The sequence below is a fragment of the Culex pipiens genome, chromosome 3 (assembly GCF_016801865.2).
Source record: "Culex pipiens pallens isolate TS chromosome 3, TS_CPP_V2, whole genome shotgun sequence".
In the NCBI taxonomy this organism is placed as follows: Eukaryota; Metazoa; Arthropoda; class Insecta; order Diptera; family Culicidae; genus Culex; species Culex pipiens.
Genome location: NC_068939.1, coordinates 167384811 through 167401894, shown reverse-complemented (window position 1 = coordinate 167401894; position 17084 = coordinate 167384811). Strand labels below are relative to the sequence as shown.

General features: G+C 35.7%; 1 protein-coding gene across 1 annotated transcript; it reads left to right on the top strand.

Moving 5' to 3' along the window:
- Positions 1 to 10307: 10307 nt before the first annotated feature.
- On the top strand, positions 10308 to 16083 carry LOC120419279 (antigen 5 like allergen Cul n 1-like). Its single transcript, XM_039581948.2, has 2 exons — positions 10308 to 10467; positions 15149 to 16083. The coding sequence occupies exons 1-2, from the start codon at positions 10449 to 10451 to the stop codon at positions 15925 to 15927; spliced, it is 798 nt and encodes a 265-aa protein (XP_039437882.1). The 5' UTR covers positions 10308 to 10448; the 3' UTR covers positions 15928 to 16083.
- The last annotated feature ends 1001 nt before the right edge of the window (positions 16084 to 17084 follow it).

The following is a 17084-nucleotide window of genomic DNA, read 5'->3' as shown; positions in this document are numbered from 1 at the left end:
ATTGTTACATCAAATTTGACCTTTCAAACGAACTAGAATGGCCAAATTTTAAAACATCAATGTTTGCCAATTTGACCGTTTTACCCCCAATTCCCCTTGTAGAACAAAAGAAAAGTTCATCCGCGGTCTGTCAGCAGCGCGCTGTTTTGTTTGCTGGATCAACATTTGGAAATGTCGAACGTTGAAGGAAATCGCTCAAAAAATGGAAATTAACCGATTTCAAATGTTATGGCCGCAAATGAAAGGTAAGGGTGGCTAATTTTTTATTCCGATCTGTAAAACTAGTTCTAGCGAAGGTTCTGGTCACTGCGGCAATCGTTTTTACCGGTGGGTTGCTTCCGGTTGCATTTGATTTGAGGAAAAGGTTTTTCAATCCACCAGGGGCTTATTCGGGGGCAACAGTTTCGGTAATCCGGAACTTCCGGTAAGTTTCATATTTGCAGTGTTTAGCATGAAAAACAAACTTAGACCAATCTTTCAAGTGTGCGCTCTTTTTGAGGAGGGTGTGTTAGGGGGTGTCCACAAATGACGTATTTTTCAAAAACGTCCATATTATTGCCCCACCTTCCTCAAAGAGCTGGGCACGCTAGTGTGAAACATATCAAACGAAATATTTGAAACCAAACCCAGTTAACTCAATCCGAATTCTGAAACGGAATCTATTTAGAATCGTATACAAATTCCGTTTCAAACGCAATAACCGGTTCCGTGTTCGAACCGGTTGTTGCGTTTGAACCGGAATTTGTGTACGATTCTAATTAGATTCCGTTTCAAAATTCGGATTGATTTGACTGGGAACCTGCACAACAACAAACAAACAGAAAAATGAGGCGTTAATTTGGATTCAACAAAGTATTTAATTCCTTTCGTTATTGCAAATCGACTTTTGTTTGCATTTTCAGATTTGTATGAAACCTTGTCCCTTGATGTTTTTTAGGACCAAAATAGTTATTGTGCACTATTGCCTCATATTCTACATACAAAATGGTGTCTGTCTATACACAAGTGCTGTGAATGTTTTCGCAAATCTGTATCTTGAGATAAGATTTTCTGAATACCAACCATTGGCAAAGTTTTAAGTTATGACCAGGTTTGAATTAAAAACTTTTTTTAGTCTTAAAAAGATTATAGTTACAATGGTTAATACACCCATATAGACCCCCGTTGATTAGGTAGATCATCAGCATGGCTTTCTACCTAAGGTACTCGCGATTGAGTGTGTAGTAGTGCGGTTGTCAAAATCGTTATCTCTGACTCTCTCACTCCACTGTCACTGACATTGTTTATGTTTTGCTTTTCCTGGCACGGTCCATTGTTCGTTTGTTATTGTTTTGGTTTTAGTGGCATGGAATCATGCACTCACACTAATGCAAAGCAAGATCGTGAGTACCTATGATATACAGCCTTGGATCATCAGGTCATAACTCCCGCGAGTTCCTGGAGGGCCCATAATAATCCAACATGGTGAAGGGTATCCATTAGCCCGGGTCAAAAAAATTAAAAATGCTCAAATCAAAAAGTATATGAGATTGCCCGAAAGAGTACTCAAAATGGGGCCTCCAGCCCAAATTTCAGCCCATTTGGTTGAAAATTGGCTTGCCTTGAGCAGGAACAAGTTTAAATGGGAATTAACCCGTAAAACTTGAGCAATTGGGTACATTGCTCTGTACAAGTCTGTCGTTGAAATTTAACGACTTTTGCATACCATGGGGTCCAAGAGGATGGTCTGAGGAACAATTCCTCTGAAGGGTGCAAGATGATCCGAGGTCTCTAATCTTGCCTAGAAGCAGATTCATTCCGGCGTCGCCGAAATTCTCATGGTCCCAGCAAAATGTACAGGGATAAATCAAAGCACACTGAGAAGGCTGCCTCGATCAGAGGACGCCACCCCAAGTAACCATCCAGCACTAAGAGAAATCATAAAGGTGCTGTTTATCAGCTTTCTACAGCTAATCAGTCATAAAACAGCTAGGATGAAAACAAATCAGCTCTAAAACAACTGCTGTAGTATTAGCTGATATGCAGCAGTTTTAATGCTGCTCCTAGCAACACTGTTGCATTTTCCCCCATTTTACTGGCAACACTGTTGAAGAGTGAAAGAGAGAGAACGAAATAAACGAAAATAAAAATATCTCTTGCTCGTTCATTCGTTCAACCAGTACGATTAAAACAAACCAGCGGAGAAAACGGCTGTCAGTCGATGGCGGAGATTCATCGTAGTTTTATGCTTCTGATGTTTTTAATCTTTTGAGAATAAAATTAATGGATGGTTGAACCTTTTCTTTTAGGAATACTAAATCAAAGATGACGAAATGATCACTTCTAAAGGCATTTTTGCAAGTTGGCTTTTTCGGTCACTACGGTGACAAATGGCTACTGCTTACTTTTGGATTCTCCGTGTGAATCATAATGCTTTGAAGCAGTCTTCCCGAAACGCACGCACGCCGTACACGCCGTACAAGTTTTCAGTGCAGATGAACCTCAAACACACCAGGCTACCATGTTCGAGTTCTCCCCGCACGGCGCACTCAAGTTTACACGCGGTGTAAACACGGGGTGCACACCTCGGGTACAACGCCGTGCGAGCGAAGAGCGTATAAGGAGACGAAAAAATAACTGCTTCTCACTCTCTCTGCGGCAAACACTGTAGTGTGACTGCAGCGGAGAATGAAACACCACTTTACAGCAGAGGGAGCGTGAGGGAACTATTTTTGTCTCTTTTCTGCGTCGTCGGCCTGCACGGGGATTGTACCCGAGGTACAAGGTTCGGTTTAAACTTGAGTTTCGTGTGCGGGTACAGCCTGTACACGGCCGAGTTTAGGTTTGCTTGTACGCGTGCACACGCGGTGCTGGTGTTTGATCGAGTACAGAAAACACAGAACGCGTTTGAACGCGGTGTGCGGGGACCACTGCTTTGAAGTGTTTTTTCTCTCTTACGATTCCCGGTGGTTGCCGTCTCTGATGTCCACCTTTCTAAATTCCCAAATTGGGTCCCGTGAACAAGCATTTGTAGGTTTGAAAACAGCTGCGGTAAGCCACCTCCAAATTGGGCGAATGGATAAAGGCGCAGAAAACTTCACTCAACGGCGAAACCTCCTCAAGCTACTGGCATCACATCTCCAACATCTACCTTTCGCTCAAAAAAATCGGCTCTTCCCCACTCGGTCAGCTGAGTCGGTAACGTGGTAGTAAACAAACCAAAAATAGATCAGAAGAGGGAGAGGAAAAAGAGAGAGAGAGCAACATTTTTGCTTCTCTCATTTTTTTGACATTTTGTGCAGGGTTGGATCAACAACAGTAGAGGCTAGCTGGAAATCAGAAATATAAAGTCCAAAACCGGTTGCTTATCAGCTGTAAAAGCGCATTTAGTGCAGATGCCAAAACAACTTAGCTGTAAGCCACTGCTGGTAAAGCGCTTCTAGTGCTGCAATCTGACTTGTTTTAGTGCTGTTTGGTTACTTGGGACATGTCAATCAGCCACCACGTGGCAGGAGGATTTCTCCAAATTTGGCTTTAAAAGTGATTCTGTCAATGTTATAACATTTTTTTTCGTGTACGTACACGCAATACATACGCACGTAGATAGCTCTATAGACCTCCGTCGAGACCTCCGTCGAGACCTCCGTTGATCAGGTAGCTATCTAGGCCATGACATCCGGGAGTTCTTGGATACCCAGATTTGAGGATGGCCCATTATTAGTGTTTTGTGGATGACCCCTTATATAAATGTTTCGTTTAATTGTAAATAAAATTAAAAAAGAAAATCCCATTTTACGCCAAAACCCTGCAATAACGCTCCTTCGATTTGCGCGCAAACCCCGAAATAACGCTCCCCCGAGTTGCGTTCTTCTTCGGTTTGCGCCCCCTCCTCAAAAAGAGCGCACACTTGAAAGATTGGTCTAAGTTTGTTTTTCATGCTAAACACTGCAAATATAAAACTTACCGGAAGTTCCGGATTACCGAAACTGTTGCCCCCGAATAAGCCCCTGGTGGATTGAAAAACCTTCTCCTCAAATCAAATGCAACCGGAAGCAACCCGCCGGTAAAATCGATTGCCGCAGTGCCCAAAACCCTCGCCAGAACTAGTTTTACAGATCGGAATCAAAAATTAGCCACCCTTACCATTCATTTGCGGCCATAACATTTCTCGACATTTTTTTGATTAGGTCCTATAAACATATGAAAGACAATAGCTTATAGGACCTTTTCAAAAAAAACTCTAGATTTGAAATCGGTTAATTTCCATTTTTTGAGCGATTTCCTTCAACGTTCGACATTTCCAAATGTTGATCCAGCAAACAAAACAGCGCGCTGCTGACAGACCGGGGATGAACTTTTCTTTTGTTCTACAAGGGGAATTGGGGGTAAAACGGTCAAATTGGCAAACATTGATATTTTAAAATTTGGCCATTCTAGTTCGTTTGAAAGGTCAAATTTGATGTAACAATGCCTAATTTACTGTAAAAATTAATTACATCGCACTAAAGTAGCGATATTTACGAAAAAATAATTATTTTTTAATTAAACCGAATGACGAAATGATCATTTAACCCCAATGCACCCCCGAATCTTTTTTCGCGGTGTTCATTCGCTCGCGCCAACTCGCGATCTCCGGGCGGTGAACTTTTCGCCCAATTTTGTCGCCGGCACTTTTCAATGAGAAGATTACCTGCATCTTTGCAGGTGATTTAAAAATATAACTGTCAAAAACATTAATTAAAAGAAAAATATCTAAAAAATATTAAATGCCATGAATTTGTGCTCAATAATTCCATAGAATAAAAAAAGCTTTTAAAAATATTTTTTCGATTTTTTTTGCAGTCATTTTTACAGATAATATTTTTTTGTTTTTGAGTTTTTGAAAAATGGGTTTTCTTAAATCAATCAGTGAATTTTCACATTTTTTGAAACATGAGTACCAGTTAAGTATTTTTGTTATAGTTTTCATAAATGAGCTGTACTCATTTTTTTTAAATTAATTTAAGCTTGTTTTCATATTATAACAAAATTAATAGTTTTGAAATTTCAAAAATAGTTATATTTTTCTCGAGTATTTTTTTTTTTATTTTGACAATGACCTCTTCTTTTATTATTTGTCAGTTTTATTGTTTTTGCTGGTTAAAGTATTTTTATGAAAATTAACCTGAATTTGATTTCTTTTAAACTGGACAGCTATTTAAAAAAAAAATTAGTGGGATTTTGCGTTGATTCAATTCTTTGAGAACATTATAAACATCAATTTCTGGGAGTTTTTGCATCTTTTTTAAGTTCATTTGCTACATCCAGGAACCATTATTTAAAAAATTAAAAAGTATTTTTCATGACGATTTGCATTCCATAAAATATGACCAGGTAATAATTTTTTTTTTTGAAAATTTGATAATTCAAGCATGTCAAATCTATCATTCAAAAACAACTTTGTTTCTTTAAATTCTGGTATCGTGTTGGTTTCATGAGTTAAGATTATCAAACATTAAACTTTTTTTCATTTATTTTAAGACTGAATTTTTAGTATTAAAGAAATTATCTAGCGTGACGTCACAGTCTAACAAACCTCTACTCCCCCCCTTGTCACACATTGTCACGCTTGCGAAAACCCCTTCCCCCCTTAGAGCGTGACGTACTTTATGGATGACGCCTATCCAGTGATCTAGTGATTTTTGATAGTCATCTGTTTTTTTTTTCAATGAAAATTAATATGGCCAACCCGGGCAAACGGTAATAACAAAATTCATGCCATTTCAATAACAAATACTGTTAAAATAACAGAAAGTGTTATGGAATCTTCATGAAAAATCCATTTTTGCATAATGGTTTAATATCAGTTTATGTTATCATACCAAAATTTGTTATTGGTCTGATATTGGTTGAAAGCCAAAACAACTTTGGAATAACATTTTTTGTTATGGAAGAATACCTCCAACCGTTATTGGGATGATCGGATTAGTTGTTAAAATAACAAAAAATAATAACAAAGATTTGTTCGAAGAATAACAAAAAATGTTATTGGTCTGTTATTACAATAACAATCCAATAACAAAAAAATCATAACGAAGCATAACAAATCTTGTTATAAATAACATAAAATGTTATTGGCCTAGTATTTTCAAATATCAAAAAATGTTATTCCCAAGTTATTTCCGTCTGCTCGGGAAGGGATAATGAGCAATGCTGTCCCTGTTGCTAGCTCGTGAGAAAAAAAAATTAAATTCAAGATAATGATTGGCGCCATACTGTCATGGGATAGAACATGCTCAGGTGCAGAAATTGATGTTACGTGCCTCAAACGATTGTTTTCATTTGCAAAATTGAAACCAAGCTTTATGCTCAAACTACCAGTCAATCAATTTTCCTTGAGGTTATATGAAATCTAAATTATCTAAATTTTGTTTTATTTGTCACATTGTAGAGTTATGTTTTAAGAGTGTAGTACACCAGTTACCGCGGTTTTTCGAAAAATAAAAAGTTCAAAAAGCTACTTGTTTGCGCTAAATCTTGGAGAATTTGTCACACTCTTAAAAATTACCCTGCAAAGTTACATAAATACATTAAATTCTGATTTGAAAAAAGGTTCTTGATTAGAAAATGACCATTTTCAGTGTTTTTTGTTTTATTGAAAAAATACAAAAATGGTTTTTTTATGGCAATTTAATGTATTTTAAGAATCTGAAAAATTATTTTCAAAAAACAACGGTTGAGTAATGAGCAGAGGTTTCATAGCAATGTTTGTTTTTTTTTTTAAGTGGAAAATACGTTTTTTACTGAATCTTGAGTACGCCGTCACATTGGGCGTCCAATTTACACAAAACTCCCTTTGACATTATTTTTCTAAATCGTCACTATTTCAGGCTACAAATTATTGAAAAACACGTCTTTTTTAGCATCCCGGGCAGACGGTAATTACAAAATTCATCCCGAGCAGACGGTGATAACAAAATTCATGCCATTTCAATAACAAATACTATTATAATAACAGAATATGATATGGAATCTTCTTGAAAAATAATTTTTTGCGTAATAGTTTAATAACAGTTTATGTTATCATAACAATTGTTTTTATTGGTCTGATGTTGGTTGAAAGCCAAAACAACTTTGGAATAAATTTTTTTGTTATGGAAGAATACCTCCAACCGTTATTGGGATGATCGGATTAGTTGTTAAAATAACAAAAAATAATAACAAAGATTTGTTCGAAGAATAACTCAAAATGTTATTATTCTGTTATTACAATAACAATCCAATAACAAAAAAATCATAACGACGAATAACAAATCTTGTTATAAATAACATAAATTGTTATTGGCCTAGTATTTTCAAATATCAAAAAATGTTATTCCCAAGTTATTTCCGTCTGCTCGGGATGCCATTTTAGTAACAAATACTGTGAAAATAAAAGAAAATGTTATGGAATCTTCTTGAAAAATCCATTTTTGCATAAGAGTTTAATAATAGTTTATGTTAACATAACAAAATTTGTTATTGGTCTGATATTGGTTGAAAGCCAACACAACTTGGAAATAACATTTATTGTTGTGGAAGAATAACTTCAACTATTATTAGGATGATAGGATTAGTTGTTGAAATTACAAAAAATAATAACATAAATTTGTTCGAAGAATAACAAAAAAATGTTATTAGTCTGTTATTACAATAACAACCGCCGAATGTCGTTTTGCCGAAGGTCGTTTCGCCGAATTTTTTAGGTACTGTTTGGGGGTCATCCAAAAATCACGTAGACGCTGAAGGGGTTGTGTGGGGGTTGTTTTTTTGTTAAGATTTCGACATTGTATAAATGGTTGAGAGATGGTCTCTTATGCTATTTAATAGAAAGTGTTTTTAATTTCATGTATTTTAAAAATGCTCTTTTTTAGTTTTTTTGTTGTTGTTTTTTACTGCTTAATGCTTAGTAAGAAAGAATTACAACCATAGTTACAACAAGTTTAACAAAGACAAGAATACTGTAGGGGCAAACACTTTTAGAATAGTTTTGTGAAACTCTTTTTTTGTTTAAAAAACTGTTGCATAAATTCACAGACAATATTCAAAATTATTTGTTTGAAAAAGAGTGAAACAAAAAAAAATTTTTTTTAAAACAGTGGATAATTTTTCTACAGACATGTACATTTTTTTTTGTACATTGAAGTCAGATTTTTTAAAGAACTGCTCATGTTTTAAAGAATTTCAAAAACATGTTCAAGTAAGTTAACTTCGCTTTAAAAACCATCAAAAGAACTCCTCTTTTTAAAAGAATAATTTTAAAAGAGTAGACAATTTCCAGATACTTTTTTATTGAAGTCATAAAATTTCGAATTAAATACTATGATAAGAACTGCTCATGTTTTAAAGAATGGAAAAACACAAACAAAAATGTTTAAAAAGATAAAGATGTGTAAAGAATTGATGTTTTTCCAAACATGTTCTGATCTAGACTGACAACTATACTTAAAACCATCAAAAGAACTGCTCTTTTTTTAAAAGTATGTGAAAACACAAAAAAAACAACATTGATTTTAAAAGAATAAACAATTCTCAGAAACTTTTTCAAGTCATTCAATTTTGCATTAAGAAGTATGTTAAGAACTGCTCATGTTTTAAAGAATGATGATTCTATGAAAAGTTTTTTTGTCAAATCAAATTAGATTATGATAAATTCGTTTTCATACTTTTTATTTTTATATAATTTTTCATTTTTGTCGCAAAAGTTTGCATAAACAAAGTAGTCTTCTTTATTGACAACTGTTCCGCTGAGCTATCCTGATTTTTTTTGGAGTAAGTTTTATAGTTTAATCATTTTTTGTCCTTTTTATATATATTTTTTAATTTTTTTCCTTTTCGGCGAAACGTCCCATTCGGCGAAACGACATTCAGCGAAATGATCTTTGGCGAAATGACCCTCGGCGAAACGACATTCGGCGAAATGTCCCCCACCCAAAAAATCATAACTACGAATAACAAATTTTGTTATAAATAACCTAATATGTTATTGGCATAGTATCTTCAAATATCAAAAAATGTTATTCCCTAGTTATTTCCGTCTGCTCGGGTATGTTGAAAAATGAAAGGGGTCGTACCGCCCCTCCGTCACAAGAAATCTAAAAATGGATTTCGGATTTGGATTCAAAATAAACCCTTAGGACAACATTTCACGCAAATCGAAAAGGGGTTCGGGAACCTGCTTTGTGACTTGTGAATAGTGTTATCTCTTTATATTCGATAACCTTATTATTTGCTTGAAAAATTGCAGCTCTTCAAAAAAATCCCAGAAAATCAAAATCCCATTTGAACTTCCGCCCCATCAAATTAGATAATTAATCTGTAGATGATCAACTAGTTTTTTTTTTATCTTTTTGGGAGCCCAAATTTGACGTGTTTGTTTCTTTGAAAAATTGTGATTTGATCATTTGAAGGTTCTATAGAAGGCTTCAGATAACCAAGTCTGAAATACCTAAAATAGGTATATAAATATGTCAATTAAATTGTGAATAAATTGCTCTTAAAAAACATTTGTTAACTTGAGACGTCAAGCTTGTAAGTCTAACTTTTTTGTACCTTACTTCAAGTACATCAATAAAAACTTTGTAAGTATCGACTTTTAGATATTGTTATACAGCTTGTTACTAAACACGGATCATTCGCTACAGATTGCTGCACAAGTTGATAAATTTGCATCTTTCCGCCGATTTCCCACGCCCATTGGTGCGATATTCTAATTTATTTTTAGCTCAGATTTTTCTGGGAAATCCCATCCCTCAATTACCCATCAAATCTGTTCTCAATTCGGTGCGCAATCTCTCGCCTTCCCTGGGCGGCCGTATCATTAACTCTTTTTTTTCGCTTTCAACTGAATTTAAACTTACAAGTTGGGCCCCATGAAAGAGTGCCGCGGCCGCCGATTTTCCCTCTTTAATCTTTCAATCGATCAGAGAGGAACAATTGTTATTACAACTTCTCCCAACCCTTCTCCACCAAGCCCTTTAATTGTGGGAGAATCTGCTCCAATTCACGCACGTGCACCTGTACAGTGTTCACACACGCACAGCACCCGGCAGGTTGATGCACTAATCACTACCTGTCGATGCAACCTCCTCCCCCTGGGGGTAGCAGAAAGAAAAAAAAAGTTGCATGCAAAGTACATTATGTGAAAATTTACAGGGCTTGAATCTACCTTTTCGGAGAAGGGATGGGCAAAAAGCTCAGAGAAAGGACACGTGTCGGCGTCAACCCCCCCACCCCAAACTCGTACAAATGGGAGAGTTTGTAATCAAATGACGTCGGGTTCGAATCTGACAGCTCTGATCGTAAGTTTTGTATAAAAATGATGCGTGCCCTGGACCAGATCGTCTGTGTTCTGCGGGTCAGCATAGCCGGACGAGTGCGCTGCTAGTGGATTTGTATTTCATCTAAAGTTTTTGAGAGTAAACGACACCCAGTAGGGGGCCGAAGCAATCATGCTGAAACTAGTCAAATGTGAGTATAGTTTTTGAAAAGTGAAACAGTTGGAAAATCGTGAAAGTGAAGTTAATGTTTTGGTGAAATTTTTTAATCAGATTGGGACTCAAAGTGGTGATATTTAAAAAAACAACCTTATTCTTAAATGTGTAATTTTCAACGTTCTTTATATGCAACAAACGAATTACTCAAAAAGATCGATCAACAACTCCACATTTAACATAAGTGAAGATGTTTTGTTTACTTTCGGTTTTGATGTTAAATCAAATTTGCAATCAAATACACATAAAGTGCACCGAATTATAGATAAAGTGCACCGTTTTTTAAATATAGCCACTTAAAGTTTAATTTTAACTGGAAAACTCCCGTTGAACGATTTTTGTTACCCCTAAAAATTTAGGGGCCTAAGAGACATTGGAGATTGGACCTCTGATTGCTGAAATACAGCGAATAAAAGAAACAAGAAAATTGATTTCTTTGAAGTCTCATCCAAACGTCTAAACCTTTTTTTTAATGTAATCATATTATTAACAAATGGCTCTATTTTCAAAGCTGACAAAAGAAACATTTGTGAAATTTTATATTTCTTCTCGAAAAAAAAATATGTTGAAAAATTTACAATCAAGACCACCATTTTAAAAGGGCCAAACATTAAATATTACGCCCATTTCAAATGTTAGTCTTGATTGAAAAATATATGAGCAATTCTCTACGAAATCGGTCTTTTTTCTTCAATTTTAATTTTTATATTTTTTAATCCGACTGAAACTTTTTTGGTGGCTTCGGTATGCCCAAAGAAGCCATTTTGCATCATTAGTTTGTCCATTTAATTTTCCATACAAATATGGCAGCTGTCCATACAAAAATGATGTATGAAAATTCAAAAATCTGTATCTTTTGAAGGAATTTTTTGATCGATTTGGTGTCTTCGGCAAAGTTGTAGGTATGGATATGGACTACACTGGAAAAAAATAACACACGGTAAAAATAATTTGGTGATTTTTTTATTTAACTTTTTATCACTAAAACTTGATTTACCAAAAAAACACTATTTTTAATTTTTTTAATTTTTTGTTATGTTTTAGAGGACATAAAATGCCAATTTGTCAGAAATTTCCAGGTTGTGCAAAAAATCATTGACCGAGTTTTGAATTTTTTAATCAATACTGATTTTTCAAAAAATCAAAATTTTGGTCTTAAAAATTTTTCAACTTCATTTTTCGATGTAAAATCAAATTTGCAATCAAAAAGTACTTTAGTGAAATTTTGATAAAGTGCACCGTTTTCAAGTTATAGCCATATTTAAGTGACTTTTTTGAAAATAGTCGCAGTTTTTCTTTTTTTAAAATTAGTGCACATGTTTGCCCAGTTTTGAAAAAAATATTTTTGAAAAGCTGAGAAAATTCTCTATATTTTGCTTCTTCGGACTTTGTTGATACGACCTTTAGTTGCTGAGATATTGCAATGCAAAGGTTTAAAAACAGGAAAATTGATGTTTTCTAAGTCTCACCCAAACAACCCACCATTTTCTATCGTCAATATCTCAGCAACTAATGGTCCGATTTTCAATGTTAATATATGAAACTTTTGTGAAATTTTCCGATCTTTTCGAAAAAAATATTTTCAAGATTTTCAAATCAAGATTAACATTTTAAAAAGGCCAAACATTCAGTATTACGCCCTTTTACAATGTTAGTCTTGATTTGAAAAATTATAAAAAAAATATTTTTTTTGAAAAGATCGGAAAATTTCACAAATGTTTCATATTTTAACATTGAAAATCGGACCATTAATTGCTGAGATATCGACATTAAAAATTGATGGGCTGTTAGGGTGAGACTTAGAAAACATCAATTTTCCTGTTTTTAAACCTTTGCATTGCAATATCTCAGCAACTAAAGGTCGTATCAACAAAGTCCGAAGAAGCAAAATATAGAGAATTTTCTCAGCTTTTCAAAAATATTTTTTTCAAAACTGGGTAAACATGTGCACTAATTTAAAAAAATGAAAAGCTGGGACTGTTTTCAAAAAAGTCATCTAAAAATGGATTTAACTTGAAAACGGTGCACTTTATCAAAATTTCACTAAAGTACTTTTTGATTGCAAATTTGATTTTACATCGAAAAATGAAGTTGAAAAATTTTTACGACCAAAATTTCGATTTTTTGAAAAAATCACTATTGATTAAAAAATTTATAACTCGGTCAATGATTTTTTGCACAACCTGGAAATTTCTGAAAAGTTGGCATTTTATGTCCTGTAAAACATATCAAAAAATAAAAAAAATTAAAAATAGTGTTTTTTTGTAAATCAAGTCTTAGTGATAAAAAGTTAAATAAAAAAATCACCTTTTTTTTAACCGTGTATTATTTTTTTCCAGTGTAGTCCGTATCCATACCTACAACTTTGCCGAAGACACCAAATCGATCAAAAAATTCCTTCAAAAGATACAGATTTTTTAATTTTCATACATCATTTTTGTATGGACAGCTGCCAAATTTGTATGGAAAATTATATGAACGAACTAATGATGCAAAATGGCTTCTTTGGGCATACCGAAGGCACCAAAAAAGTTTCAGTCGGATTAAAAAATACAAAAAAAATCGAATGACCGAAATCCTAGAGAACTGCTCATATATATCCTAACAAAAAGATAATTTAAAAATCGCATTTTTTCCTTATACCTACAACTTTGCCGAAGACACGAAATTGATTAGAAAAATTCCTTCAAAAGTTACAGATTTTCAAATATTTACGTACCATTTTTGTACAGCTTTTTGACAGCATTTTTGACCGCTGCCAAAATTGTATGGAGCCATGCATGAGTTAACCAGAGAAATCAGGGAATTTCTCTAAAGTGAAATCATTTTCTCAGTAACTTTATTCTGCAACATTATTTTGGAACATTATTTGACATTTTCAAAAAAATGTATTAAAAGATGTTTTTTTTTTATCATATAATTCAAAAATTGTTCACCAGAACAAAATATTCCCTTTTCAAATAATTAGGGCTAGTGCGGAAGCCGCGTAATCCGTTAAATTTGCCCATGGCCGTGAAATTTGGTAAATACCGTGAAATGCCGTGAAATTATGATATTGTCAGATTCAAACCTTTTTTTGTAGATATTGTTCATTAGAATATTTTGTGCAATACTTGATTGCACATTTTCAGCAAAAATTCTATATTCCAAAAAATTAAAAAAGATTTTAAAAGAAAACAAAAAAAAAAACATCCAAAAATGTTTGAACTTTTTTAATTTTAAAATCTCTATAAATTTTATTAAAATAATGTTGAATCAATTTTATTAAAATAATGGTGATTCAGTTGCATTTAATGTTTAAATACAAATTACTAAGAATTTTGTTTGCAATTTTCTGAAATTATCAATAAATGTATAAAACAGCTAGGTATTTATTAAGTTTTGCCGTTAATTTATTAAAATACTCTTATTTCCTTAGTGCTGAAATTTAGGAAAATAAAGTGATTTTTATTGATCTTTTTTTACTCATTATTCTTTTGATTATTATGACATTAAGGATGTGCTTCGTTTTGGAGATATCTTAGCATATCACATTAAAAATAATGAAATTAAAATGGCTGAATCATAAATTCAACTGACGATTATTCTTCAAACTTTTCCAAAATAATCAAATACAACTTTTTTTTATATTCGTGTCACAGTGTTTTATATTAAACCTTGAACTACTGCTAACTATTTTATATCACTTTTCTGTTCATAATTATGCTATTAGAAGGCATTTTACGTTTATTTTGAGCAGTTTTACAATATTTTGTAATTAGCATGCTGCGAAATTTCGATTTTTCTGCTGTCAAAAACCACTATCTCAATCTTGGAACAATTGGATTAATAATTGAGTCAAGCTTAGTGTTAAATAATAAAGAACAGTTTCTGATTTAGTTTACATTATTGGCATTGCGCTGATTGCTTTAATACAGGTACAAAAACAACGTTTGAATTGAAAATGCCGCAAAACAACGCAAAAGTTATCACCTGTTTCAAAAAAATTAAGAAATGGCATGAAAACGTAGAGTTTTTTTTGAATAGGTCCTATAAACATATGAAACACAATAGCTTATAGGACCTTTTAAAAAAAACTCTAAATTTTCAAAAATTGTACTAACATGTGACCGTCATATGATGAATTGGGACAGCTTTTTTTAGCATTTTGGATTGGATATTTTTGAATGGTTCCGGATGGAACAGAACTTCTCAAACATTTCAAAATATGAATGAATTTTTATTCAATTCAAAAAATTAAGGTGAAACGGGAAGACAGCGCCATATTTGCACCATGGCTCTAGTATTCAAACGCAACTTTCAAGAAAATGACATAACTTGAAAAATTTATGTGTTTTGGACAAACGATAAATATGACGAATGCAAGCAATCTGTCAAGTTCAGAAATTAATTTCAGTGGAACAGAAGTTGTCCAAGAACTGGCGTCCCGTTTCACCTTGAACTTTAAAACTAAGCGAACACATTAACCGGGAAAGTTGTTTTTTTTTTCTTCTTAAAAAATGCAACAATTTTCAGGCGAAATATGGCAACAATTTGATTGCAACTGACTTTGCTGATGGTTCGAGTGTTCACATGGACAAAATTTGTTATTTAATAAATGTATAAATTTTATTGTTCAGTCAATACTGATTGTAATTTCTCACCTTCTCCCCCTCCAGCATGGATTTGGCTGTCGATGCTACTGGCATCGCTCAAGTCCGCCTACACGGTGGACTACTGTGACTCGAGCATCTGTCCGGCGGGCGCGTCCAACATCGGGTGCGGCAACGACGGCAAGCTGGCCAAGGCCTGTCCCAGCAACGCCAAGGTGATCGAGATGACCGACGAGCTGAAGAAGCTGATCGTGGACACGCACAACAAGTACCGTAACGAGGTCGCCACCGGCAAGGTCGGCCATCTGCCCAAGGCTTCCGCCATGCCAACGCTGACCTGGGACAACGATCTGGCGGAGACGGCCCAGATGAACTCGAACCGGTGCGTGCGAGGTCACGACGCGTGCCACAACACCGACGTGTATAAGAACTCGGGCCAGAACATCAACTACATCGCGACGAGCGCCGACTCCATTGACCACATGAAGGAGGTCCCGAACCTGATCACCAGCTGGTACGACGAGCGGCACGACGTCAACAAGAACATGGTCAACACGATGTACGACCCCGGCAAGAGCATCATGGTGTTCCACTTTGCCGTGATGGCCAGCGACAAGGTCAACAAGGTCGGCTGCGGGCTCACCCAGTGGAAGAACGAGGGCGAGTGGCTCCAGCTGTACCTGGTGTGCAACTACTCGTTCAACGACTTTATCGGCATCCCGATCTACGTGTCCGGTAAGAAGCCCTGCTCGGGCTGTACCACCGGCTGTAACTCGGCCTTCCCGGGTCTGTGCAACGAGAGCGAACCGGTGCCGCAGATGATCGACTACCCGGCCGGAAAGTAAGCGGCACGGTACGATTTGACCATCCAACCAACCATCATCGAAACAGAACAGCATGTATAGTACTGTAAGGCAAAGCAAAACAAACCCGGCATGTTTGAGAAAACGACATTGAACGGGCGCAAAATGTCGATAGAAATAAACAACGGTGCTGGGAAAGTTGTGGCTTGTCATGATTATTCTGCTTCGAAAATAATCCTTTCCCAAACATCGGCTTCAATTCTGAGAAATTCCGGGCAATCTTGACACTCATCATATGAAATATGATTCCAATCAGATCATGCTATTTTGACACACCGTGTGACTGTAAAAAAATGACAAAGTTCTACCGAAATTCCAATCCAAACCAGACTGTGGGGGTGTTGACAACGGTCCAGCCAGCACTCCACATCGACCACTGGTTGACGGGAACGGGTGAGCACCGATGATGGACAATTCGGTGAGGGACTTCCAACGGGTCAAGGCAGATTACCCGGGTTCCAACCGGGCCAGGTTCCGGGTTAGCGAACGGTTTGAACAAATAAAATCACGTACAACACTTTTAGACAGGAAACCACTTATATTTCGACAAACTACATTTATTTTTCTAACACCTAACAAACTATGTTCTTATTGAACCACACGTTAAAATTTGTGCGAGGGCCTAGCTTGACCTTTTTCCATCTGGTGACCAGGAATGACTGAGAGTTTTAGTTACGTAATTTCTTAGCTTATATAATAATTGGGTCATGTTGATACGGGTCATGCAAAGCTCATCCTCGTCGATCCTCTCTGAGAATCGGCGACATCAACTCGCTCCCCCGATCTGCTGCTGCTGGTCCGTCGATGACTATCGATGACGCTGGCCATCTCGTTCCCGCTGCAGCAACCACGCAATCGCGGTCCAGAGCTCGTCGCTCGATGGACTGGCACAATAGCTCGTGGTGATCCAGGGTTGTATCCCCGAACATTCTCACCCACCCAGAAATATCCAGCATTTCTGAAAATAAATAAAAAAAATCCTCTTCGAGGGAGTGGGAGTGGGAGGGGATGGGAGTGTGTTGTTTTCATTTTTCCTCTGTAGAGTCTGTTGTTGGCTGTTCATCCTGACGTGGTAATAAGCATAACTTTTCCACCGGGCGTTTCAGGAATCCCGAAGCCGTCTTCAGCGTGACCACCCG